This window comes from Ricinus communis, chromosome 8 (genome assembly GCF_019578655.1).
Source record: "Ricinus communis isolate WT05 ecotype wild-type chromosome 8, ASM1957865v1, whole genome shotgun sequence".
Taxonomy (NCBI): Eukaryota; Viridiplantae; Streptophyta; class Magnoliopsida; order Malpighiales; family Euphorbiaceae; genus Ricinus; species Ricinus communis.
This window is the reverse complement of record NC_063263.1, coordinates 11,659,492-11,685,499: the sequence shown is the minus strand read 5'-3', so window position 1 is coordinate 11,685,499 and position 26,008 is coordinate 11,659,492. Positions and strand designations below refer to the sequence as shown.

At 35.9% G+C, this 26,008-nt stretch overlaps 3 protein-coding genes across 3 annotated transcripts; 2 read left to right on the top strand and 1 right to left on the bottom strand.

Annotated features, from left to right (window-relative positions):
* Window positions 1-658: 658 nt before the first annotated feature.
* On the top strand, window positions 659-15,582 carry LOC8280281 (nudix hydrolase 3). Its single transcript, XM_048377706.1, has 22 exons — window positions 659-869; window positions 1,378-1,491; window positions 1,731-1,910; window positions 2,123-2,200; window positions 2,386-2,482; window positions 3,186-3,319; window positions 3,735-3,816; window positions 4,769-4,855; window positions 5,690-5,796; window positions 6,009-6,180; window positions 6,339-6,589; window positions 6,689-6,770; window positions 8,164-8,229; window positions 8,874-8,951; window positions 9,071-9,166; window positions 9,404-9,510; window positions 9,634-9,802; window positions 10,188-10,271; window positions 10,714-10,808; window positions 10,883-10,973; window positions 11,054-11,200; window positions 15,314-15,582. The coding sequence occupies exons 2-22, from the start codon at window positions 1,409-1,411 to the stop codon at window positions 15,365-15,367; spliced, it is 2,340 nt and encodes a 779-aa protein (XP_048233663.1). The 5' UTR covers window positions 659-869; window positions 1,378-1,408; the 3' UTR covers window positions 15,368-15,582.
* A 1,745-nt stretch (window positions 15,583-17,327) lies between these two features.
* LOC8280278 lies at window positions 17,328-19,887 on the bottom strand. Its single transcript, XM_015715398.3, has 5 exons — window positions 19,451-19,887; window positions 19,058-19,275; window positions 18,654-18,782; window positions 17,828-17,959; window positions 17,328-17,606 (listed from the first exon to the last, which is right to left on the bottom strand). The coding sequence occupies exons 1-5, from the start codon at window positions 19,776-19,778 to the stop codon at window positions 17,493-17,495; spliced, it is 921 nt and encodes a 306-aa protein (XP_015570884.2). The 5' UTR covers window positions 19,779-19,887; the 3' UTR covers window positions 17,328-17,492.
* A 967-nt stretch (window positions 19,888-20,854) lies between these two features.
* LOC8280277 (tubby-like protein 8) lies at window positions 20,855-24,717 on the top strand. Its single transcript, XM_002512711.4, has 9 exons — window positions 20,855-22,035; window positions 22,158-22,272; window positions 23,127-23,303; window positions 23,442-23,497; window positions 23,595-23,691; window positions 23,796-23,885; window positions 23,973-24,065; window positions 24,224-24,291; window positions 24,389-24,717. Exons 1-9 carry the CDS (start codon window positions 21,584-21,586, stop codon window positions 24,462-24,464), a joined length of 1,224 nt encoding a protein of 407 aa, XP_002512757.1. The 5' UTR covers window positions 20,855-21,583; the 3' UTR covers window positions 24,465-24,717.
* Window positions 24,718-26,008: the final 1,291 nt, after the last annotated feature.

Sequence of the window (26,008 nt, the reverse complement as noted above, 5' to 3'; positions counted from 1 at the left end):
TATTTAAGAAATTCTTTATTTGTATTAATCTAATATTTTATAATGATAACTACAGCCGGATTATTTCTAGAACAAAAAAAATGAAAAAAGGAAGAAGTGCTCGCAAAATTGAATAAATTGTGTATTATTCTATTAAAATTATATTAAAAATTAAATAAAACATAAAAGGCTGAAGGAGCTTATATTCTTAGTTCAATTTCAAGGGTCAATATATGAAAATATCAATTATTTTCGTCACTATATAGGCTAGCTAAAAAAATTGAATGATTTTGATTAATGAATATATAATTTTATAACTTTATTTTTTTGCAATAATATGATTTATAACTATATTAATTAATATTAAATGAATAAATAAATCTTTGAGGTAGTTTTAATTGATGTCTTTTACTATTGCGATATATAATTAATAATGAATAATAAGTTTTTATCTGTAATTGAGTAGATTTTTTTGTAGATTATTATATTTTGAATCCATAAGGACATCTGATTTCAAAGTCTAATGAAATCAATCTAATTGGAATTCTGTTTCTCTTCAGCTTCAATCCATAGCTAGCTGGCACTTGCAAGTGCCATTTAGAGTTTTACCATTAATTCAGAAGGCAATTCCTCGCTTTCTTTTATTTGATACTGAATTTCCAGACATAGCTTTTGAATCAAGAAAAAGCAAACATCTTCTTTTGCATGCTTACTGAACTTTGTCTAGCTTGGCTTCGCTTTTTCAGATTCGGAAGGAAACCTGCCAAGTTTCGAAACTGAGTATTGCTATGTTTGGCGATTCAACTTCCGGGATTTCGATCTCGGGCGCTACCCTCATAAAACTGATTTAATTCAGTATTGTTTGGCAATAAAATAGGCGAGCAAGAATGGTAAGTATTGTTTGGCAATTTTATTCCATCTCTAAACCCGTCCCATTTTTGATGGGAGGATAAGGTTAATGATTGAACAAATAATAGAAAATAGAGCAAATTATGACTCCATTCACAAGCTTGGCCTTATTAACTTAAAAATAAAATATTAATTTTATAGTTTTTTTTTTATTTAATGAAAAGTATAAAATCTTGATGGTTTTTTTAAATTATTTTAACTGTTTTTGTTATGGAAAATGTACTTTTAGAATATGTAAATGTTAAACATATAATTAAGTAACAAATATAAGTTATTTTTCTGAACATAGGTTTCTCTTAAGAAGAATGAATAATTTCGCTAAGAAATGGATAACTTTTAGAGATAAGTTATTATTATTATTTTCTATTTATTTCTTTGCCGAAGAAGCAGTAAACGTTCCAAATAACATTATTGGCTCCGTGAATCGAACGCAAAATAATATAAAAATTGTTCGATTCCATTTACAAAGACATCGTTGACATAAAACAGAGAGTTAAACTTTTGACAAACAAGAGAGGAAATGGCTGCTCCTATTCTACAAGAAGAAGAGCACCTCGACGTTCTCACCAAAACCGGTGAAAAAACTGGCATTTCCAAACCCAGGCAAGCATTGCTTCTAATCGACGTTGTTTTTATTTTATTACGGCCGGATTCTTGATCAAACAGTTTCTGTGCAATCCTTACTTCTTCTTTTTTCACTGTTGTTGATGCATAACTTGTTGAAGTAGTAACTTTTGTGCTGTTATGATTAAAAAACAAAAAAACAAAAAAAAAGAAGAAGAAGAAATTAAGAAGAAATCAATCAATTGCATATTTAGCGTTTCAATGAGGTTGAAATGCAGGGGAGAGGTTCATAGAGATGGAGATTACCACCGTGCAGTTCACGTGTGGATATACGCAGAGAGCACGCAAGAGTTGCTTCTTCAAAAGCGAGCTGATTGTAAAGATTCTTGGCCAGGACAGTGGGATATTTCCAGTGCTGGTCATATTTCAGCTGGTGATTCTTCGCTCATATCTGCTAGGTCAACCTTTTTCTTTTTTGTTTCTTTTCTGCTCTAGATTTATATGCATTTTTGCATAAAGTATTGTTTTTAATCTTTTTGGTGCTAAATTGACTTGTTTCGAATAAATCATTAATTGAATTATAGCAACTATGACCTTTCAAGCATGAGAATTGACTCAATTGATATCATGCTTAGTTTAGTTATGCTTGTTGTTTATTGCTTGCATTCAGGAGGGAGCTTCATGAAGAGCTGGGCATTGTCCTTCCAAAGGATGCATTTGAGTTGATTTTCGTTTTTCTCCAAGAGTAGTTAGTTATTCGATTCCTCTAGGCTTTCCTAATTATGTTTTTTTCTTATTTGTTATTTTGGTTAATTACATGCTTCATGGCAATCTAATACTGCTTTTTAGTGCATTAAGCCGTTAACTACTCTCGTTCATTACATCTCCTTTTGGCCTAGGCACTAATTGCTGTTAACTTTACATTTGATGCAGTGTCATCAATGATGGCAAATTTATTAATAATGAATATAATGACGTATATCTTGTAACAACTATAGATCCAATTCCTCTGGAAGCGTTTACTCTTCAGGTGAGTCTGTTAATGATCATATTTTGTTCAAACTTAGAAATTAGGCTGTTTATTAGAGAAATCCCATGTATAAAATTTGGTGTTACTTATATAGCATTATCTCTGGACTTGATACATCTAAGTTTTGTTTCAAATGCTTTAACATGATGATGTAAGAATATTTATCATTTGTTCCACACTCTTATCGCTGCATGATGTGCTTAGCTGTTCCTGATCATCATCTTAGAGCTGTTTGTGTTGGTAGTTAAGATGATTCTATTATGCTTGAACTTGTGTTCTTATTCCAACTTAAAACTTGAAGGAAAACTTCGGTGAGTAACCTCTTAATCTGTAAGAATTTATCTCGCCCTTTAAATTTTATATTAGCTGCGACTCAATATGTGCTTTTCTGGGAATCAAATGTCCCTTGTTTATAAAAAATTGCTTCTGGGGATCAAATTAAATAGCTTGTTACTTCTATTTTTCAATGACTCTTGAAGGTTTGGCCTGTTTATATTGGTTTTTAACTCGAAAATCTTAAAACTCTTTGTGGCACATGCTAGTTGTAATTGCTGGCAATCAGATGGAAAGTTTGTGCTTTGATGCGCAATACCTGTTCAACTGTGGTTTGCCTGCTATTTCATGGTTGTAATAATCTACAAATACATGCTTTCAGTTTTAAAGTATAAGAATCTAAATATGTTTGTGTTTTTTCTTGTAATAGGAAACAGAAGTATCTGCTGTCAAATATATTTCCTATGAAGAATATAGAAGCTTACTTGCCAAAGAACATCCTGATTATGTCCCCTATGATGTAAATGGACAATATGGTCAACTCTTTGACATAATTAAGAAAAGGTATGTTAAACAGTGACCCTGTAACCTTCATTTTATTATTGTAGTATACAACCTTTTGCCTTATCCATGTGAAGTTACTTTGTTCCCCTAAAGAGTTTTAAGAATTGGGTGTAGTTGCTCACAACCTTAGGATTTATATCATGGAAAAACATTTATGAGAGATAAAATTACTTAATTACATTCTTGCATATGCGAAAAGATATTTCACGGTATATCCCATTTGTCTGTCACCTCCATTGGCCTGTTCTTAGGCCACCATTTTCCTGGCATTAGAGATATACTTTAGTAGAAAGATTTTTGGTAACATTCTGTTAAAGATAATATTGGGTGAATGCTACAGCCTTAACAACATGGAATTCTAGTTCTCTGACAAACCTTTTCTGTTTATGCCATGTATTCCATCTAATTTCCAAAGGTATAAAGAGAATACTGCAGCACGCAGTTTGACTCTACAAAAGCAGCTCGGTCGATATGCTCCAGTTTCTCTCAGTGCAGAGGTTGTCAACTTTCTCTTGTTATTTACCTTGATTTCTTTCATTCTTTGATCCTCAATTGCTGTAATATGTACTTAGTTTATCCCCTTCAAGATTTTGATGCCAGTCAGACTTGGCATAGCATTCTCTTATTGTGATATGTCTACCGTGCACTTATTCAACCTATAGTTTCTTGATTTGAGTGATTGCCGCTGGCAAGACCTGCTGAATATATGTTAATGGGAGGTGTTGTGAATATCTCCAGTGTTGACATGATTGGAAGTTTATATACTATTTTTAAAAGGATGGAAATTCTGGTGCTTAATGTGTTAAAAAAATATTAGCATATGCAGTCAATAGAAAGATATGCTTGATAAAATCCCATCCCTTGAAGCCTTTACCAGAGCAAGTGAAATGATTAAAAAACACAAACTGCTTACTTCTCATATAACAAAAAGACAATTATTTTATGAAGTTAGTTTGTGAAATGTATTATATATAGAATAATGACTTAGTTGGTATTAGACATTGTGCTCATTTCTCAGCTCCTAAAAGCTTTTTTAACTATATCCTCAAGGAACTGGCTCTGTATGCATCAAAGCCGAAATAAAGAAACATGTAATAGGCATTCTAAAATGTCAAAGCTGTGCTTGTGTCCATATGATGGGTCTAAGCATTTCCTTCAATTTAAGTTGTCATTAATTGAATGATTTGATGGACATAAGTACCAGGGATATCTTTGTTTCTTGTTAACCTCAGTTCATTCAGCTTACGTTGATCAGAGTTATATTAAATGCTTTGAGGAGGCATTTTGGACTGAATTTGAATATTTGTTGATTAGTTTTATTTCAGACTTCTATTGTTCAAATATCATGATATTATCTTTATTGTCGTAATTTTACCCCTTTTAGTTGTGAGCTTTAAATAACTATTTGTAAATTAAGTCAATTCTTTTTCTTTTTTCTCCTCGCTGTAGTTGACAGGCCTATCAGATGGGGACAGGGAAGCATTGGGTTTGCTTATTAAGGCTGCAAAAGTTGTGGATGAAATCTTCTACCGCCAGGTGTTTTATCTATGTAAACTTGCATGTGGATCTACATATGCATGAACATATGCTAACAAAAGCACGCAGGCTTTTAAGCTTCTGTTGTAGCTATAACATGTTTTAAATATCTGTGTTTGATCTTCACCATGTGGTTTACTTCAAGTTGTAACTTCTGCAAATTATCTTTAGAAAGGAAATTTTATAATGTTCCTGAAGTAATTATCATATCATTTCTGCATCTTAAACGAAGATTTATAATTGGATAGGTGATCCATACAAACCTTATTGAAAGACTAGGTTGACCCTTCGTTTTCGGGAAAAAGTGGAGGAGGGATGGTGGAGAGAATGGGGTCGGCAATGGGTTTAGGTCAGACAAAATGAGAACGAACTTATTCTGGGTGTGAAACTTCTAGACTCTTTCACCAACTCAATGAAGAGCTCTGTATTTGAAACTTGTCTTCCAACCATGAGTTAGTTAATTGCTTGATACCATGCAAAGTGGTTCCCCAAATCATTAACAGAATGGAGCTGGCCGCTTAGAACTTAGCTGCTTACTCAACTGTATTTGACATAATGCAAGCGAATCATTCTGACTTGCAAATTTATTTTGATATATACTCGTGATAAAGGTTTTATTTTAAATCTCTGTCAAATGTATGCATTTCACTGTTTTCTATCCAACTTTGCATGTTTTTCCTCCCTTGGAAATTCAGTTTGTTGGTTTATTGGGAAAAACAATGCCATGTCCCTTCAAAAAAGCAGCAATTTTAATGAGCCTTTTTGGTGCTGCTATGCTTGACAATGTTCACTAATTGCTAGTTCCCCCTCTCCATTTATTTTCCTCTTAATCAGGTTTGGTACAGCAATCCTGCTCTAAGAGATTGGTTAAAAGACCATGCTGATGCATCAGAATTGGACAAGCTAAAATGGCTGTATTATTTGATTAATAAGAGCCCATGGCAAGTATTCTTGGGGCTTCTCTTTGTGTTCCTGTTTTGTTTGTGTAAACTTTACTTGAAGGCATGACTGAGGAAGTCATCATAACACAATTTGCATATCCTTTTTTGTTCTTAACTCATTCTTTTCCTACAAGGGTTAATGTCAAAGAGTGACTGGTTTTTCACCTTAAGTTGTTGATTTTTTGAAATTTGAATTAATTCTCTATCAACAGGTCCTCTCTTGATGAAAATAAGGCATTTTTAACAACTGCTGATTCAGCCATAAAGTTGCTTCCTAAAGCCACAAAGTCAGTTGGTGAATGGAAGGGTCTAGAATACAAAGCAGCATTTCCTATTCTAAAACCACCTGGTGCGAACTTTTATCCACCAGACATGGACAAAATGGTATGGTAGGGAAAGTTCATCATGCACTTTATAAAGAATTTAATAAGATCTACATCATATTTGAGTCACCATGCCACTAATTTGCTGCAGAGTTCATCATTTGTGAGTCTTTTTTTCATATTGAATATGCAGACCACTAAGTTTCACTTGTTCTATAGGAATTCGAATTATGGAAAAGCACTCTGACAGAGAGTCAAGAACTTGATGCAACGGGTTTCTTCACTGTTATCAAAAGGCGTAGTGAATTTGATTTGGGCTCCCCTCTATCAAATCATGCTATTGATGGCACATATCATTTGGTGGGTAGTCATGATCTGTTTACTGTTCCCTACTCCAAAGAGTACAATTCTCTCCTCAGAAAAGCTGCTGAACTATTGCATAAAGCTGGGGACTTGGCTAGCTCACCAAGGTATGCTGTTTCATTTTTGTTTTGACTGATTGTTAGACATCATGCAGAATTCTGTTCCTTTCAACGGATTTTTGCTAAATATGTTCTTCTGCTGTGTAGTTTGAAGAGGTTACTACATAGCAAAGCTGATGCATTCCTCTCAAATGACTATTATGACTCGGATATAGCCTGGATGGAATTGGTCAGTACCCAGTTTACTTCTTTCTAATTCCTGAAGATATTCATAATTCTATCATACAACTTGTATGTTGTAGCTAGTTCAGGTACATGGTAAAAAGCTCCTCCTGTTCGAACTGTTTTTCTTCTTCTTCCTCCTTATTTTCCCTTGGGTGGCGGGGGTTGGGGGTCGCAGGAGCTTTCTTGTAGAAATAACTTCAGCCTTCCCGGATACTTTTAATACCCACACTAAAGACAAGGTTGCATGTTTGGGGTCAAATTTTCTGTGAAAAATTAAGTTATTGGGCAGTTAACATGTTCACACAGTTCTGATGTGCACATCTAAACCACCATGTCTTAAGCATTTTTTTTTATTCATGATTATGACATTCCAAATCAATCTTGGTATTGAATTGTCAAAATTTTTTACAAGAATTTACTGGAAGCTATTCTATGAATCTAAAATGTTCTTTTTCCACTGCTGGACACATTTCTTAATCTTAGAATTGTTTTATTACTTGTTTCAAACAAAATAGAGTACTCTTGTTGCTGTTGAAGCAGCAATAGGCTGTGCCTATGATGCTCAGACTCTTCATTATCGAAGAGGTACCTGTGTCGATAGGATATGACATGGGTAAGGGTATTCTTAATTAAAACAGTGGATTAATCCAAAAGAGTTTTGATTAAAAATTAATTTTACATATTTTTATTTTTTCGATGTATAAAATTAAAAGATGTATTAATGTAATATTTTTTGCATGTATATTTTTGCTGTAATTTAATATCTTTCCATAAATTCATAATTACAGGCTTCAATCAAATTGAAATATTTACATTTTTTTACATATAAGACGCATTCATGTATCCATATCCATATTTTGGATCTTTTCTAGCCGTGTCCACGTATCCTAGATTTTGGAGGGTCAAAGAGCCTCCTAGATATGTATCAATGTTTGATACCCGCACCCGAGTCCAAGCAACATAGGGCTGTGCATTAGGCTCTTTTCTCTGTTTCACTTTTTTATTCAAATTTTCTGCTAAAAACAATGCGGACTATGTGATATAAAAGGATATAATATCAGAAGAGTCGACAGCTAATAGAAGATTAGAGGAAAAAGAAACATGCAGATTAAGGCTTAGTTGAGTTTGTTTTGTTTCTCATTTTTTTTAAATCTCTATTTTATCATTGTTGCTTTATCAATTAAGACTGATTAGTATAATATTACACTTGCACCTCTATAATTTTTTATTTATTTAAATTTTTACCTTTACAAATGCATAAACAATGATCTTGTTCTTGTTAGAATTTTCTTTTCTGTAATATAAAACCTCATGCGTATGTTCCCAATCAGATGCTTAAGCTGTTAGCATTCTAATCAAATCTGATCAGCATTTATTTATTTGTTCTGATGATGTAGGATTCTAAGTTGGATGTAACTATAGGTCCATATGAGACATATGAAGATGCACTTTTTGGATATAAGGTAATACTTTTGTATCCATATGTTCATTTTTTTCAACTTTAGTAAGGCCAGGCATTTGTTGGCATTTTGCTTTCCTCCTTGCCCATTTTTAATGCACTTCCCTGGCGACATTACACAGTTTTTCTACTACTGTGAGGACTAACATGTTTGTTCTCAAGGGGCCTAAATATGTTCTAGAAATGTTGCTGACAAGCAGGTTTTTGGCTAGTAGCACTTGTTCAATTTAAAGCATTAGACTTACTTTTGATCAGGGCTAAGCTTGATCTCATATGAGCTTGAATTGAAAGCCAGTGGCAGTATGTGTTTATGTAATGTATAAGCTTAATATCAATTCTATACTGGATCCAATGCAAAATATTGGATTTCAGCTTCATAAAAACCAAGATTCCCATTGCATTGTTAACTGAATTACCCCAACCCACTGTTTCTCTATTTCCCATGCTCTTCTTTAGTCATGTACAAGCATGACTGCACGTGGCTGTGTGGCTGTGTGCATGAATGTGCGTATCTCTGTGTTTCTTTGGTGGTGTGTCAATGTGATTTATGTCTTAGGAGTAAATTTTCTAACCTTGTTCATATGTTCCTGTTCTTAATCTTCCTCAGTTGGCACATATTGCTTATGAGTTGTACTGGATTTATATTAGGCTACCTTTGAAGCATACATTGGAGTCCGGGATGACAAAGCAACAGCTCAACTTAAACTCTTTGGCGATAATTTGCAGGTATTGTAGCTATTAAAAATCAAAGTTGTAGCACCTTCTCTCTGTATTTTTCTTCTTTTAGTAGAAATTGTTTATCTACCTTTTATTTCCTCCTTTCTAACGAAAGTATGTACCTATAGGTTTTGGAGCAAAATCTTCCCATGGATAGTTCCTACAAATCAACCGATGTTAATGCTGCTCCTATTCGTGTCATCCAACTTATCTATAATGCAGGGGTGAGTTATTGAAATTTTTATTTTTTGATAAAGGTGGATTGGGGGGAACTGTAAACTAGAAACTATATATCCTAAGAATGTACTCTATTAAGATTTTAAGACCATCAAGATGTTATAAGAAAAATATTTCCAGTTATCCACAGATGAAGACCATATGGTTAGTAGCTACAGTTCCATTCTATGTAATCCCTTATCCAAGTAAGAAACTAAGGCTAACATGTTATCACTTTAAATCAGGATGTAAAGGGCCCTCAAACAGTTGCTTTCAATTTACCCAATGATGAGCGTATAGTCAAAGATCGAGGAACTTCAATGGTCATGCTTAAGAATATTTCAGAGGCCAAGTACAATGTCTTTCCTTTGACTTTATGTTATCATAGTATCTTGCTTGTTTCCATGTGCTCTTTTCAGAATGTTCTGCTAGTGCATGAAATGTTTTAAATGTTGGATATGACTATCCTAACCAGGTTCAAGCATATTCTTCAGCCTATAGCCGACGTGTGTATTACTAAGGAACAAAAGGAACTTGTAGATTTTGAATCTTTCTTTACACACACCATCTGCCACGAATGCTGCCATGGTATAGGACCTCATACTATAATACTTCCAAATGGTGAAACGTCTACAGTTAGAAAGGTTAGTTGCATAACTTTGTGCTCTATATCATCCTCAGATTTCATAGTCTGGATATTGGGATATATTTTCATATTGTAGCTCAACCTTCAATCATAAAATTAAATTCAAACAGAAGTCAGTTTTCATTTAATAAACATAACATGGCAGCATCAGTGAAATCACCGCATTTCTTCCAAGTAGTCATATGATAATGTCATCATTTCATAGGGCTAGTAGATTGGTGCATATATTCATCATTTAGTTACCCTTTTAAAGTTTAAGAATGAAAGGGCATTGGAACAATACTTCAAATCTACACAGCCATAGTTTCTTTAGTTCTTATTCTGCCTTCTGAAGCCAGTATCCTCTCTAATTTTTCTTGTTTCGGTGCTATAATTTGATACAGGAGCTGCAAGAACTCCACTCAGCTTTGGAAGAAGCTAAGGCTGATATAGTTGGCCTCTGGGCACTAAAGTTCTTAATCAATAAGGTTAGTCGCTTACTTTACATGACAATCAAGAAGTTTGTGTACGTGGCAATATACATTTCCACCTCAAAGATATTCGAAATTACATTCATCTATTAATACATTTATGAGGGTGCATTTAATAATGAGTGTTTAGGGCGAACCAAATAGTTTAAACTAAAGTATTAAGTCGGCCACAAGAAGTTGAATGCTAATCTGATGTTATCTTTTGCTCCATATGTTATGCCATTTATTATGAGGTGGCCTGTAGTCTATCAAGGAGACAGAGGGAATTCATTCTCCAATTTCAACCCAAGTTCCATTTGAGGATGCTCTAAGTTGATTATAAAGTAGCTGTACAGTTTGATATAATATGAAATGCAATATCGCGAGGATTTACTTGGTAATTTGTGTCCTCTCTTTTTATCTTTTTATCTGTTTATTCACGTGTGTCTGAGGAATGCAGAATTTGCTTCCGAAGAGTTTGGTAAAGTCCATGTACGTTTCTTTCCTTGCTGGGTGCTTCCGCTCAGTTCGATTTGGTTTGGAAGAAGCTCATGGGTAAGCTAAATTCATTCTTTCTTTATTACATCGGTGTGAACTTTACTGATCATTCTATTTTTACATATTTGTAGAAAAGGACAAGCAGTCCAGTTCAACTGGTTATTTGAGAAAGAAGCATTCATCTTGCACCCTGATGAAACTTTCTCTGTTGATTTTGAAAAGGTATGCTCTTTCCAGCTTTCCTTGTTAATAAATTCCTTTTACTGCGTATTAAGGCCATGAATGTTGTTTCCATTTGAAAGGTTGAAGAGGCAGTCGAAAGCCTTAGTAGAGAGATACTAACTATACAGGCAAAAGGTGAAAAAGCGGCTGCAAATTTGCTGCTTCAGAAATATTGTAAAATGACGGAGCCACTAAAACTAGCATTAGACAAATTAGAGGCCGTTCAGGTATGAGATGTGAAACTTTGCTACTAACTAATGCATGTGCGAATCTATCAAGGGCTAGGTTACCAATCAAATTTCATATATTAGCATGTTTATATTGATAATAGGAATTTAACTTAAATTTCTCTCACATCACATACACACACAGCTAAATATGTGAGATTCTACATAGTTATTATATCAAGCAGATTGTACTACTCATTTCTAATTTGGCTGTGAAAAGATAAGATCGGTTGCATTGTATGCTTGATAAAACCTGCACACCGAGGGGATGGAACTTTAATATCTGGAAGCATGCAGAGTGTCACAGCCCGTATATTTCCCTTTCTCGCACGAAGGTTCAATGGCCCAGGAAGCCTCCAGAGTTCGCTACAAAGCAAGGGAGGATTCTAGAACATTCTAGAATCATCTGGAAACATCTGGAACATTTTAGAATAATCTAGAATGCATGTATAATGTGTAGATAAGTATGGAAGTGTGTAGAACATTCTAGATACTTAATCTTAGCCATTAGATCGAATGTATCATCACCGTCCATTGAGGAGGTGGAGGCCTATATATAGCTTAGAGAATTCATTTGTAAGTATCAAGAAAATCAAGTTGTAATCAAGCTATTCAAGCTTAATAGAAGAGCAAGTAGTTTCTCTCTCTAGAAATTCTCTCTCTAAGCTTTCTTAAGCTCTCTTTTGTTCTTCTTGTCATCTTGGCTAGCATTTTTGCCTAGCATTTGAAGAGTAAGGCTGACTAGCTTACTTATTTCCGCGAGAAAGTAGCTAGTGCCGCACGGTTCGTTGGTAGAAAACACCAAGCCCGTGACAGTTGGTATCAGAGCAAGGTTCGACAATCGTTGAAATGGCAAAGACATCAGGAGCAAGTGAGGCTGCCAGAGTTCCGGAGGAGGTAAGGCAACTCCAAAGTGAAGTTGTGAAGGACCAGCCGGAAACGTCCAAGCCACCAAGGAAGGAGAGAGGAAGGTCGAGAGACGTTGTGTCCGACATGGAGGCCAGGCTAGCCAAGGTAGAGCTAACGGTGGCCGAGGGACAAGACACGTTCTGGGACTTGGAGCAACGCATCGAGGAGCTCGACAATGGAAGGGAAGAGCTCCAAGAGAGGATGCAAGCTGCCCTGAATGAGGGAATGTCCAGATGTCAGGACCAAGCCAAGACCATGGAGAAAACTCTCCTTGCCGAGGTTGTGACGTTGAGGGAGATGCTTGATGGAATGGTTGCTAGGTTGGTGGCAACCGAAGAGGAACTTATCCTTTGTAAGAAGGCAGCTATCCAGGGAGGTGGAAGTGTGCCGATGATAGTCTCCACTTCATCGAAGTTAGATGTTCCGAAGCCTAAAGCTTATAAAGGCTCGAGGAATGCGAAGGAAATTGATAACTTCCTATGGAGCTTGGAGCAATACTTCAAGGCACTTGGCTTAGTAGAAGAAGCCAAGAAAGTTGACGCTGCCGCACTCTTCTTAGAAGATACCGCAATGTTGTGGTGGAGAAGGAGGAGTGGCGACATGGAAAAGGGTACATGCACCATTAGCTCGTGGGGAGAATTCAAGGAAGATTTGAAGAAGCAATTCTACCCCGAGAATGCTATTCGAGATGCAAGGGCCAAGTTGCGGCGACTCATACGGGAAGTATCAAGGAGTATGTTAAAGAATTCAAACACACTTCTTGAAATTCCCAACTATACCGATGAAGAAGCCTTATTTGCGTTTACGGATGGGTTGCAGATTTGGGCAAGGTTGGAGTTGGAGCGCCGTGGTGTCCAAGATCTCAACACCGCCATTGTCGTGGCCGAATCCTTGATAGAGATCAGGAGGCAAGACAAGCACAAGCCCCGACCAAGAAAGGCAGTAGCGGAAGAATGGGGAGATCGCCACCACAAAAAGGAAGGCTCCTACAGGTTTGACAAGCCCAGAGAGGGAGGTAACCATGGCAACAAGGATGACAAAGGTGGAGAAAAGCCTCGTATTAAGTGTTTCTTCTGCGACGGACCACATAAGGCGAGAGAGTGCCCTACGAAGAACAAGCTCTCTGCGTTGGTCGAAGAAAGGGAAGAACACCAACGAGTGCAAGAGGAGTTTAAGATGGGTTCACTACAACTTCTCAGTGCCATCAAAACCAAATTTGAGATGCCCAAGTCCAAAAAGAAGGGCCGATTATTCGTGGAAGCGAAGGTTGGAAGCCGTACGGTAGAAGCATTGATAGATACCGGGGCTAACAACAACTTCCTCGAGGTAAAGGAGGCAGAAAGACTTGGCATCAAATATGTAAAGGAGCAAGGGTGGCTCAAGGCTGTGAACTCGGTGCCGAACGCAACATGTGGGTTTGCGCGAGATGTCAAAGTAAGCCTCGGTGAGTGGTCTGGCCTCTTAGACTTTTCCATTATTACAATGGATGACTATGAAATGGTGCTTGGCATAGAATTCTTGGATAAAGTGAATGCATTCCCACTTCCCTTTGCCAACACCATGTGTATCTTGGAGCAAGGGAATACTTGTATGGTACCGTTGAAACGAGAAGCCAAGGTAAAAGCCATGAAGATCTCGGCCATGCAATTGTCTGAGCGGGTAAAGAAGGCTCAACCGTCATTCCTTGCGGCACTAAAGGAAGAAGTGGCAGTCTCGCCACAAGATAAAGTGCCAAAGGAGATAACAGGGGTCCTAGATGAGTTTGGGAATGTAATGCCTGCGGAGTTACCGAAGAAGCTCCCACCGAAGAGAGAGGTGGATCAGAAAATGGAGTTGGTAGAAGGTACAAGGCCGCTTACAACAGTCCCTTATAGTATGGCACCCCTTGAGTTCGAAGAGTTGCGGAGGCAACCAAAAGAGTTGTTGGATGCTAGCCACACTAGGCCATCCAAGGCTCCATGTGAACCACCGGTACTCGAGCAAAAGAAGCCAACTCTGAAGCAAGAAAGATGGCAAGCATCCCTTGTGGAGTCCGATTTTGCGAAGGAGTACAAGCCGGGAAAGGCAAACTTAGTGGCCGATGCACTAAGTAACAAGGCAAAGTTAGCTTCCACCACTAATGCTAACTTTCCTTCATTGGACCAAGGCAAGGTGGAACGAAACAAGCCCACCGAATTGTCAAAGCCATTACCGAAGTACAAGGGATGGCATGAGAAAGCCGACAGGGCATGTGCTCCTCTAACCAAGGCCGCCAAGAGAATGAAGAAGTGGGCGGATGGAAAGAAGAGTCATTCAGAGTTTGAGGAGGGAGGCTTAATGATGGTAAAGCTCCTTCCCCATCAAGGCCGAAGATTTGCTAAGAAACTTAAAGGGCATAATCGAGGCATACAGCAGGGACGCGACGAGGGCGTCGCCAGAATGAGTGGGGGAGAATGTCACAGCCCGTATATTTCCCCTTCTCGCACGAAGGTTCAATGGCCCAGGAAGCCTCCAGAGTTCGCTACAAAGCAAGGGAGGATTCTAGAACATTCTAGAATCATCTGGAAACATCTGGAACATTTTAGAATAATCTAGAATGCATGTATAATGTGTAGATAAGTATGGAAGTGTGTAGAACATTCTAGATACTTAATCTTAGCCATTAGATCGAATGTATCATCACCGTCCATTGAGGAGGTGGAGGCCTATATATAGCTTAGAGAATTCATTTGTAAGTATCAAGAAAATCAAGTTGTAATCAAGCTATTCAAGCTTAATAGAAGAGCAAGTAGTTTCTCTCTCTAGAAATTCTCTCTCTAAGCTTTCTTAAGCTCTCTTTTGTTCTTCTTGTCATCTTGGCTAGCATTTTTGCCTAGCATTTGAAGAGTAAGGCTGACTAGCTTACTTATTTCCGCGAGAAAGTAGCTAGTGCCGCACGGTTCGTTGGTAGAAAACACCAAGCCCGTGACAAGAGGCAGGCACTTGAATGTTTTCAGAAAATGAATTAAATGATTAGTTTTTTGGGTCAAAAATTTGTGCCGCCAAATAATGTATGGGACTACACTTCTATGCTTGGTAAAACAAGATTTCTCATTCACAGCTTAGAAACTCTTTATCGCAAGTATATGTTATACGGTATGTGTAAGTAGTGTCAATATTTTATGACCAAATGAATTGATTTTGCAAAGACTTAAGAATTGTTTTGTCTCTTCCTCCTTTTTTCAGGTACCCGTGGATATAGTTCCCACATTTCCCATAGCCGATGAAATAGTGGGGTAAAGCCAGTGGGGGGGAGAATCAGACTATGCTTGTCAAGCCAATTCTGATTAAATCAATGAGAATAATTAGACAAATGCCATATGGAAGACATACCTTCAATATTTAAGGGATTAAAATCCAGCAGAGTACATGGGTATTATCATCTAAGCCAAGTAATGCAATTTCATTTCCCCCAATAAATGAATCAACCTTATTTGCTAAGGTTGCTTTTTTAAGTTTGTTAAATTAATTAATTGAGAAATCAAGAATCCTTTTTGGAATCCAATAGTTTGAGATTGGCAATTAAATTGATAATAGCCAAACTGAATATACCTAATCCGAATCTATATTCGGTATAGTATGACAATTCGGTTGTTTAAAATATGAACTAACAAAATTCTTAATAAGTTTACTGTAAAAAAGAATGCTACAAGTCTCCTTCATATTGAGACTATATTACAAGGAAAAAAAAGCACAAAGGAAAAAGCTCATTTTATCTCTCGCAGTCAGATACTGACTTAAGCAAGCATCAAAAAGGCTTCTTCTGTTTTGCAAGTCGAATCATCTTTCCATTGCCTCACATGTACCCTCTTTGGCTAGGAACTCATCAGTGCCAATGGAATTTATTTCTTCTTCTCTACTAAAAAAGAAAAAGAAAGGATTTTTAGGCAGTAAGCTCGAAAAGTATCTGCACTTGCTCTCTAAGAATACATAGGAAAAACTGCAAATGAAATGAATAACCTCCATGATTTTTAACTCCTTTAGCCAGGATGTGTATAAGGGACAAGGATCAGGTTTCCCTTCAGCAATTGCTTTTTGAGACAAGGAGTATAACCAGCCATTCCTCCATTTGAACTGCAACAAGTAAGATTCTAAATGAGATTCTTTTTCTTCTATGGTCTCTTTCTTATTGCCTCTTTAAGTAATTAACCAAGTTGCATTTCACAGCTAAGATAACAGATTAGCATATAGGAATTGGAATCCGTAGTAGTCCACTAAGGTTCAAAAACATAAGCTGTGAAAGAAGACTTTTGCCTCTCTAACAGCTGCTGGAAGGTGGCCAACAGCCCTGGATAAGCACATGATCTTTCCTCGACACCTTTATCAAACACTATCCCTTTTTATGCAGATGCAAGTTCTTTCATAAGACTACACACCTGAAATCAGAAACTCATGTCAAATCATTAATTTAATAACTGAACCTTCAGCATCTATGATATTTCTGTCTCTTTTCTTATTCTTTTTTCCCTTGGGCAGGGCTTCTTCATAAAATAAGAAAGAGTATTTATATCTTATTGGATGAGAAATTTAAGTTTTTCTAAGTAAGGCAAGAGCTGAGCTACAGTTAAGCAAAAGCAGAAGGAACTTGAAGAGGGTTTTGTTTGTAGTGGAGGTAAGTCGATAATATTAAACCAAAAGCAGATTGCGAATCGAATATATTTTAAGCTACTAATTATTGCCTACTGATTTATTACTGTATCCTAAATTTTGTCATTTCAATATTCAAGTATATAACTTAAATTGTCAATATGACAGAGATTGTAGTACTTGACCATGACTAAGTTGTTTGAATGGGCGACTGATAATACATATTGATGTCATGCCTGTTTCTCATGAAAGAAGAAAAAGCCATTGTACGAAGCTTAGTATTTGCATGGTTTGTTGTAATTCAGTATGCTTATGCCTACTAGCATTGTTTATTATTTTGTGTTAAAAGTGACATCGTCTAGTCATAGTTATTGGGCTGTTATGTTGTAAATATATATTTGAATTGGGCAACCCCCTCGGTTTGTTTTGGTGCTAGATAAGACTTGCCGGTTAGTTTTTATCATTTCTTTGTGGTCCATTTCTAAAACTGTGATAGAGTAGCCTCAAACTTGGTAACTCATGGAAATGAAGTCCGATGCAGCTTCATCAATCTGGTTTCTTAGCATGCTAAAGTGTATCTGGTGTGCGTGTGTAACAGAGAGAGAGAGAGAGGTGAGAACAAGTTTCAGCAGCCAAATTGCAAACAGAGATCAAAATATGCAATGAATTACAATGAACTTCCATGTCAAGGAAGCGGAAGAAAACATATTCCGGTATTTTCTACAGGCACTCCTAAGAAATGTGTTTTAGTTCATAACTAAAGTGAAATGCTAATAGTCTATATAACTTTTAGCTCCTTAAGCCAGGCTGTATGCAGGGGACAAGGATCGGGTTTCCCTTCAGCAATGGCTTTCTCAGAGAGAGAATAGAACCAGCCATTCCTCCATTTGAACTGCAAGAATAAAAATTTAAAATGAGATATGTTTTTCCCCATGTTTGTACTGTACAATGAGAGGCGACTCTATCCTCTCTCTCTACCCTTCTTATTCCAAGTATGTAAGGAGAATTCAATCCCACCTCTTAATATAACACCAAGTTATTTGAGAGTTAACAGGCAATATGGACAAGCAGAATCCATACATCCTCAAAAGCCTAAGGTATGTACAAACTTACCTCTTTCACAGCTGTTGGGAAGTGGGCAACAGCTCTTGAGTAAGCACATAATCTTTCCTCAACACCATTTTCAAATACTATCCCTTTTTCTGCAGATGCTGCAGATGCAAGTTCTGCAATAAGGCTAGAAACCTGAAAGCAAAAATATCAGTATCAACTCAATATGCTTGTTACCGCTGCTTAGACATCTGTGACATTTAGGAGATAGAAGGGTCCACAAATTGAGTTGGTGCAAGGAAAATTCATCTCATCAATGCCACTAATACTCATTGACCAACCAAATTGGTAAATGAATTAAAATTGATCATGAACATGCAACTGAAATGTGACACACTAGCAGTCTAATGCACTAAGGAGGAATCATGTCCATAAAAAAAACCAGTGGTCAAAAATCCTATGAATAGCCAAGTTATATATGGAACAAAATTCCAGTAACAACTTCCATATCATGATTCTATCCCATCTGTATTCTGAAGCGTGCATGACATCAATCAAATCATTCCTTAAGTCCAGATCTTCATTTACATACCAACATTTCAGAAGAAAAGTAAAATAATGTAACGATGCTTAGGAAACATCTAGTATCACAGTTATATCATCTAACTGGAGTAATGCTACAACATAGGCCATACACCATAAAGAAGCACTCTATTATATATGGAATCTACAAACATCACGAACTCGTCAGATTTACTACCACCGAGCTGATTACACTTAAATCATATGGAACTCACTCATATTTCAATTCAGCACAGCAGTACACAATTGATATGGAAAAAACCAAATCCGATGCTTCCAAATATATCACTGTGAAAGCCAGTATTACCTCAGATCGGTATTCCTTCTCCACAGCACCAACAGTTGCTCCTGGATGACGAGCTCCAACAAGCATGAATGCTGCAATCCAGATCAACTTCTCTAACATTTGCTTCTGAAAAGCGTCCTTGTCAAGGATCTGATTCAAGAACAGAAATATGCTTGACTGAGCTTTCAAAATAAAGGTTCGAGAGAAAATGCATCAACACATCACTGTTAATTCCAGAATAGTTGAAGTTCTTATAATGCATTAGAAGTTCCAAATACAAAGTCTAAGCTCATTTATGTCAACCTCCTATACCAACCCCATCAAACCTTAATTAGAAAACAAAATCGAGAAATCAGGACCTGTCAATTAAAAGAATGTCTCTGAAATAGTTTCGAAGTATGATTACAAAAGACTTCCTCTTTTACCTTACAAGATAGGCCACCAGCATGTAACCTTGAAGCCACAGCAGCAGCCCATTTTCCATAAGCTGCAGTCAGTCCTTCAGGATTGGTATCGGTCTTACCATCAATAGGAGGTTCTCCAAGCTTCGCAACAGCAAAATATGCCAGCACTTGGTCTGCATCTTCTAGCCCTTTACTTTCAAGCCACGGCTCCAGCATTCCGTTCTGGAAAAAGACCAAATCTGCTAGACTGTCAACACCACTCAAGCACACATAGAAACCAACAGGTATTGCCCAAAAAGAAAAAATCCAAACTTTCACATCAAAAAATCCCAATAATGACGCAATCCACCAATAGTGACAAAACATAGTTACAAGATTCAATCTTTATAATAATCAGGTGATTGTAACTTATACCGTTCCATCTAGACTTAGGAGTAGCTTCAAGAACAGCTTCAAGATCATCATTTCTTGTACAAACAAGAATTGGACCCTCAAAATCAAGTGGAACAGGCTCTCCTCTCTTCACAAGTAAATCTTGACCATTACCCATTTCTTGTAAAGCCCGTCCTACTCTTCCACCACCCACGATCACAGCAGGGGACACCGTAGCAGCAGGAGTTGTAGCCATAGCTAAAATTGAAATCTTTTGAGGTTTGGTAATAATTTTAGTGCTAAGGAATGTGAATTTTGAAGTGGGTTTTATGATAAAACAGCTAGAGAGACTAAGAGTAATAGGGGCCATGGATACTTGTGATGATTAAGAAGAGAGATGGCGGCATGGTGGAAATATGCTTTTGGGTAAGTAATTAAAGGGAGGTTCACAGAGGCAGAGTAAGAACAAGAAAAGGAACTCGCTGCCACTCAATTTCTAGCTATTTATCCAATGAATCAGTTTTATTAGATGACATGTGTACTTTTCCATGTAGGGTCCAGATTCCAGAATCTTATTTTTCTTTTAATTTGATGAAGAGAATCCATATTTAATATTTAACTAATTAATAATTCCAATAATCATTAAATTTAAAAAATTAATTTTCTTCTCGTTGAATAATCATTTATTTCATTAATAAATAAATAATCATAAATTCGAAATACTTGTTTATATTGTACTTATTAACGCAAAATATTTATAACAGCTTTTTTTCTTGATTTTACTATTTTAATATTTGCAATTGATAATAAATTACTAAATATATAAATTATGTTACTAAAAAGACGTGAAATAAAAATTGTAATATGTAATTCTTACATAAAATTTTATAAATTTTATCTATTAAAATATTTTTATATAAATTGTTCAACACCAATATATATAATTATAAATTTTTATTAAATAAACAAATGAGTTATTGAAAGAAACTTAAATTATTATAAACTATCTCACCCAATAACTTGGTAAAATTTGAAAAACAACGGACTTCTTTCTTTTATCATTAGGGCTCATAAGGAATTATTTATAAATTTTGTGGGCCTGAGCCTTTCACAGCATCACAAGTTCAGATAGTGGAGTGGGCCGAAACCTTAGTTCAAACCAAAACCAAGCCCGATTTATATATGCCAAAAATCGATTTATTTATTTTCAGAAAAATGTCAATTAATATTTTAACCAATGTTATTAACGATAACTAATTTATCTCTCCATAAAAACACACTAACACTTGACATATAGCACATCCTCACCATGCTTATGAAAATTACAGCACATCCTCTTCCCGTTCCAACTCAAATTTATAAATTTTATATTTTTTATTCTAATTATTTTTTAAAAGATTGTATCGCACTGGTTTATAGTAATTATTTTATTTATTTTAGCTCAAAATATCTATTGTTATATACTAAAATTTTGATTTTTCTACAAATTACTTGCTTTAAAAAATTGCAACTAGGAAGAGTACTTTTAAAAATAAATTATTACATATTCATACAATGGAAGAATGAATAGCTGAGAATAAGAAAAGTAGCCTGAGAGTATGAATGTTTAAACTGCGTTTCCCGCTCTAACGGTACTCCAAAATCAAATTTCCGACAGTTACCGTTAGCCCCTCAAAATTAAAACATATTATTACTTATTATTCAGTCCCCACTACCCAACAAAAAAGAAAAGAAAAACTATGCACACTTCTCTAACACACTTTCAAATTCAAATCAGTGGGACCCGTCAGAAAAAAATTAAAAAAAAAACCTCCATTACTCTTTTCCAAAGCTATCACAGCCAATCACATTCAATTTTGCTGCTGCATGTCATGGGACCTGTTTACAGCATCATGCTGTGTCAAAATCTGGATTTTAGATTTCTTTTTTGGTTTAAATGCCACCAAAAATCATATGCAGAACTAGTATTAAGCCATAGTTACTAGATTTTAATAAAGCTTGCATTTTTCTATGTAAATTCAGTTCTTTATCATTCAAGAATCTGTCTTTAGTGGATGTGAAGATGAAAAACAACCAGAACAAAAACCCATTGTTCTAAAATCTTTCCCAGAACATACCAAAACCCAAGCACCCAATCTTCATACCAGTTCTGTCTATTTTTCTTTCTATCAAGAAATGGCTGATGTCAAGAAACCAACTGCTTTAACTCAATCTTCATACAATTCCCTTTACTTCAATCCTTTAACTGAGTCCAAACACCAGCATAGCTGCAGTGAAGGAGACTTAGCTTCAGCTTTTACTGATAACAAAGAGAATAACCATCCAATCTTTGGCATTGATAATAAAGAAAATGCAAGGCCCACAAACTCTAAACCCTTATCTACAAATGGGTCTGTTGCTGTTATGCCAAAGAAGTTATCATCAAATATGAAATCTTTGTCTACTGGCAGAGTTTTTAAGCCATCTTCTTTGCAGTGTTGTATGCAGATGAATGAGCCTGAAAAGGTTTTCAAATCTATATTATGGGATCCTGTTGAGTCTGAGAACTCAACTTCTTCCTTGAAAATTTGGGATTTTTCTGATTCTGAGGCTGCTCCTGCTTCTTCTTGGTCTATATTGCCTAATAGGTAAGTAATGAGTTGATACTTGAATTCTTCAATTCTGAATTCTAATGTAATTCTATAAAACTTTGAATGACTTTGTCGCTTAATTTGTTGATGTTACAGAAGATTTTTGTTTTTGTTTACAGGGCATTGCTATGTAGGCCTTTGCCATTGGACATAGGTAGGTGTACCTGTGTCATTGTGAAAGAAGCACTACCAGAAGGATTAAATGGGGGTTCAGTGTACTCACTGTATACAAATGTAAGATCTTTACCGCTGGTTAATAGTTTTTATTTAAGGTTCCTATGAATTCTTGTCTTGATGAGGTTTCGATATAATGTTAACATAATTGCTCTGGTTGATTCTTAAGTAATTTAATGAATATGTTTTCATTTTGTTGAATTCAAGTAGCTATACTGTTAATGATGACCTCATATTAGTTGTATCTTTTAGGCACCATTTAGAGTCTAAAAGGAGAAAACTGATATTATTTTGAGTATCGGAGGTAACAGGATTGTTAACTTGGTGCTAGAAAGTAGACTTTGCAAAGAATATTTTGTACCTTTTCTATAATAGCGAGAGACTTGAGTACCATCTTGATTATTCATGAAACTTGAACTCTTTAGATGTACAATTCATAGATTAATTGGGTTGAAATGGCTTCTTTGGTTATCAGTACGCTACCTACATTATAACAAAAGATACTGATTCTAGCATAAACACTGTTGTGATTAGTAAATGATTCACCATAACAAACAAAGGCAGTACTTCCGTATTCTTACGCCACTGCAAAAGTTCAATAGAATTGATAAAAGAACAGTTAAATTTTACTTCTAGGTTGTTCCCTTCCGAATTTATAATGAAAAGAAAAAGGGTTACTGCTAGTACTCTTATTATCATTATGACTAACTTTAGTGCACCTTCTAGTTCTCTATACTGTCACATATTTTATTTCAATCCTGATGCTTTCCTTGTTTGGTTGGAGTGGAGCTGATGCTTTCTGTTACAAAGAATCTAGCACTAATGGCTTCTGCCTATAAAGATTGCTGAAAGTCCAGTATTGGGACTAACACTTACTACTTTATCTTCGATTTGGCATTATGTCAAAATTATAGGAAGGACAGGGACGACAGGATCGGAAACTAGCTATAGCTCACCACAAGCGGCGCAATGGAAAGTCAGTATATACTATAGCTCAGAACATCAAGGGAGTTCTGTCTAGTTCTGATGATAGTTTTCTTGGAAGTATAACAGCTAACTTCATGGGTTCCAAGTATCACATATGGGATCAGGTTTGGTTCCTCAACGCTTGCAAGTTTATAGTGAGCCATGTCGCATATAGAAATGTGTCCAAGATATTTCAAGTATATCTGTAACGATCTCTTTGATACTGTATAAACTAGAGTCACTACTCACATGTTTGATTGCAGGGTAGCCGCCTGAATTCGCCATCTAAGCAGCGTAATCCACTTCTGAGTGTTGTTACGTAAGGCAGAAGACCCCTCCTCCCCTTCTTTCCTTTTTCTTCGTTATTCTACTTCTAATCTTCGTTATTAATTTCATTTTCTTTGTCTTCTAAACAGATTCGTGCCCACTGTAACCACATGCATGGGGAGTTATAGAAGCATGAGAGTTTACATACCTAAGCACCAGTCAATGCTGCTAAAGAACACAGCTCAGGTTAGTCCTGGATATTCTGAGATATTAGAAACCCTAGCTTTAGGGGTTTGGAATTTTTGTTATGATCATCGGTTTCTTGACATTTCTATTCTCTGTGGGGGTAGATGCAACACATTAATGGTCTGCCCAAGGATTGGGAGGGGAAAGTGGAGAAAGTACATCAGCTACATTCAAGAAGTCCAAACTACAATAATGTAAGATTTTAAAGAGTTTATTCCCATTATTCAAGAAAAAAAGGATTACTTATTTTGTCATGGAATTGATTTCTTTCGGTTTTGAAGTTTTCAAGGCAATATGAGTTGGACTACAGAGACAGGGGCAGAGCTGGACTTAGAATCCAAAGATCAGTGAAAAATTTCCAACTGACATTGGAGGTATAATGAATTCTGCTACGTAAATATCTTTTTTCCTTTTCTGGGTTTCAGTTAATAACTCAAAAGTTAACACAAAGGAGCAAAATGCTGTGAATTTTTGTCAGTTCCAATCTATTGTTTCTGATTAGTGTTGCTGACTCGTGTATGGCTCTGCATAGGAGAATGGGAAGCAGACAATTTTGCAGCTTGGAAGGGTGGGGAAGTCAAAGTTTGTGATGGATTTCAGGTGCATATTCATTTTAAGGATGGGATCTTTTTTTTTTTTTCACTTTTGGCATGTAAACTTTGCTTCAAAATAAACTATCTTTTTCTTTGATTTGCAGATATCCTTTAACAGGTTATCAAGCGTTTTGCATATGCTTGGCTTCAGTTGATTCAAAACTTTGTTGCACAGTTTAAGTCACCAAGTTTTTTGCAGTTCAATCTCCGAACTCAAATCTTTTTAGTTTCTTTCTTCTTTCTGCTGTTTCTGGTATGTGCTTCTCACTTCAGAAGAAGCTACCTCGAAAAGTGTCATTTTGTAAGAGTAGGAAACAATTAGCTGATAGTCATTACTTATGAAGTGATTGATATCTGAACCCATTGAAGTTATATGTAAATGCTATGTGATATTCTGATTCTGGAATTAATTTACATGCATCTGAGATTCAAATAGGCAATTCATTGTATCACTTTCAAGTAGAGTTGCCCATACCTGTACATATTATACTCCTTGCTAATCCATAACTTTAAGTACCAAGTCAACTTGTATCTGCCTAACCACTTGCCCTACCGAAAATTGTTCTGCTTATTTATTTTTGCTAGCCAATGTATCGGTGTATAATGGCATCCGGTGCCTAACACCTAATTCTGCTAACTTGGAGAAACTCATCTCCAATCAAAAAGTCAAAACCTTCAACAGAAAATATCGCTATTCTTCCTGCTAAAACTTCTGTCCAATTCTTTAGTTTAGTACATTCGACTATTATTTGCCTTTTGCCGCCTAACATTAAAATTTGAATTTGTGATAGAATTACTTATTTGATTTATGACATTAGTGAAAACGAATATTAAATAAATCATGTTTATTTTAGGCGTATAATAAAAAAAGATCAACTCTTTTTTTTATTATTTATGTCCCAAGAATTGTAATGCAACTGCATGCTTAAAACTCGAACTCGAAACCTTAATTAAAGTAGAAGAGATTTTTATCATCTCATCTACATGCTTTCGAATAAAATCAATTCATTTACATTAATCGGTAAAATAAAATATTTTAGAATTCCAAAGAACTTTTTCTAGTATTAGCTCGGAATCTCTAACAATCTAAACCATAAATTCAGCTTGACGATGCAAGGTAGGGATGATAAGTGATATTACATATGCATATAAGTCAAAAGGGCATTAAAAAACAGGTAGAACGAATTTTATATATAACTATTGTGTGGTAACTTCACCGTCTAACGAACAATGTGTTTATAGATACAACAACATTCCGAGTATGTGGTCCACTTAGCTATTCTTGCAATGTCTACCATCCCTGCAATAATATATATATATATATATATTTCTTTTGTTTTATCAATTAACAACTACTGCCTCTTATCCTTTCTGTTTGCAGTCTTGCGTACCCCCTCTTTCTTATTATCATTTTTTTTGTGAAATGTCTTATTATCAGTTATATATCAAGATTTTAACTTGTGAAAAATTAATTAATATGCTTACAAATTTAAATTCAGTCCTAATTAACCCTTGGCCAAACTAAACCTCAGAGGTCCCAGAAAATGGAAAAAGAAAGTAACAAAAACATCCATCGATTACTATCAGCATGAATATATATTATCTTATTTTGCATGAAATTAGGGTATCTCAATATATGGGGGTCCAAAAATTTCGATCTCTCCTGCTATTTAGCTTCACATACTCAATTACTACTATTTACATTACCACTAACTGCCCATGAT

What these genes read in the sequence shown, in the direction of transcription:
- LOC8280278 (XM_015715398.3), bottom strand. Translation starts at nt 19,778, where the DNA reads ATGGCCCCTATTACTCTTAGTCTCTCTAGCTGTTTTATCATAAAACCC. An exon ending in CTGGTGGCCTATCTTGTAAG is followed by an intron (nt 18,783 to 19,057) that starts GTAAAAGAGGAA and finishes TTCTTGAATCAG; the next exon opens with ATCCTTGACAAGGACGCTTT. An exon ending in AGAAGGAATACCGATCTGAG is followed by an intron (nt 17,960 to 18,653) that starts GTAATACTGGCT and finishes TTTTGCTTTCAG; the next exon opens with GTTTCTAGCCTTATTGCAGA.
- LOC8280277 (XM_002512711.4), top strand. Translation starts at nt 21,584, where the DNA reads ATGGCTGATGTCAAGAAACCAACTGCTTTAACTCAATCTTCATACAAT. An exon ending in TGGTCTATATTGCCTAATAG is followed by an intron (nt 22,036 to 22,157) that starts GTAAGTAATGAG and finishes TTTTGTTTACAG; the next exon opens with GGCATTGCTATGTAGGCCTT. An exon ending in GAAGTCCAAACTACAATAAT is followed by an intron (nt 23,886 to 23,972) that starts GTAAGATTTTAA and finishes TCGGTTTTGAAG; the next exon opens with TTTTCAAGGCAATATGAGTT.
- LOC8280281 (XM_048377706.1), top strand. Translation starts at nt 1,409, where the DNA reads ATGGCTGCTCCTATTCTACAAGAAGAAGAGCACCTCGACGTTCTCACC. An exon ending in TGGAAGCGTTTACTCTTCAG is followed by an intron (nt 2,483 to 3,185) that starts GTGAGTCTGTTA and finishes TTCTTGTAATAG; the next exon opens with GAAACAGAAGTATCTGCTGT. An exon ending in AAGAATATTTCAGAGGCCAA is followed by an intron (nt 9,511 to 9,633) that starts GTACAATGTCTT and finishes TATCCTAACCAG; the next exon opens with GTTCAAGCATATTCTTCAGC.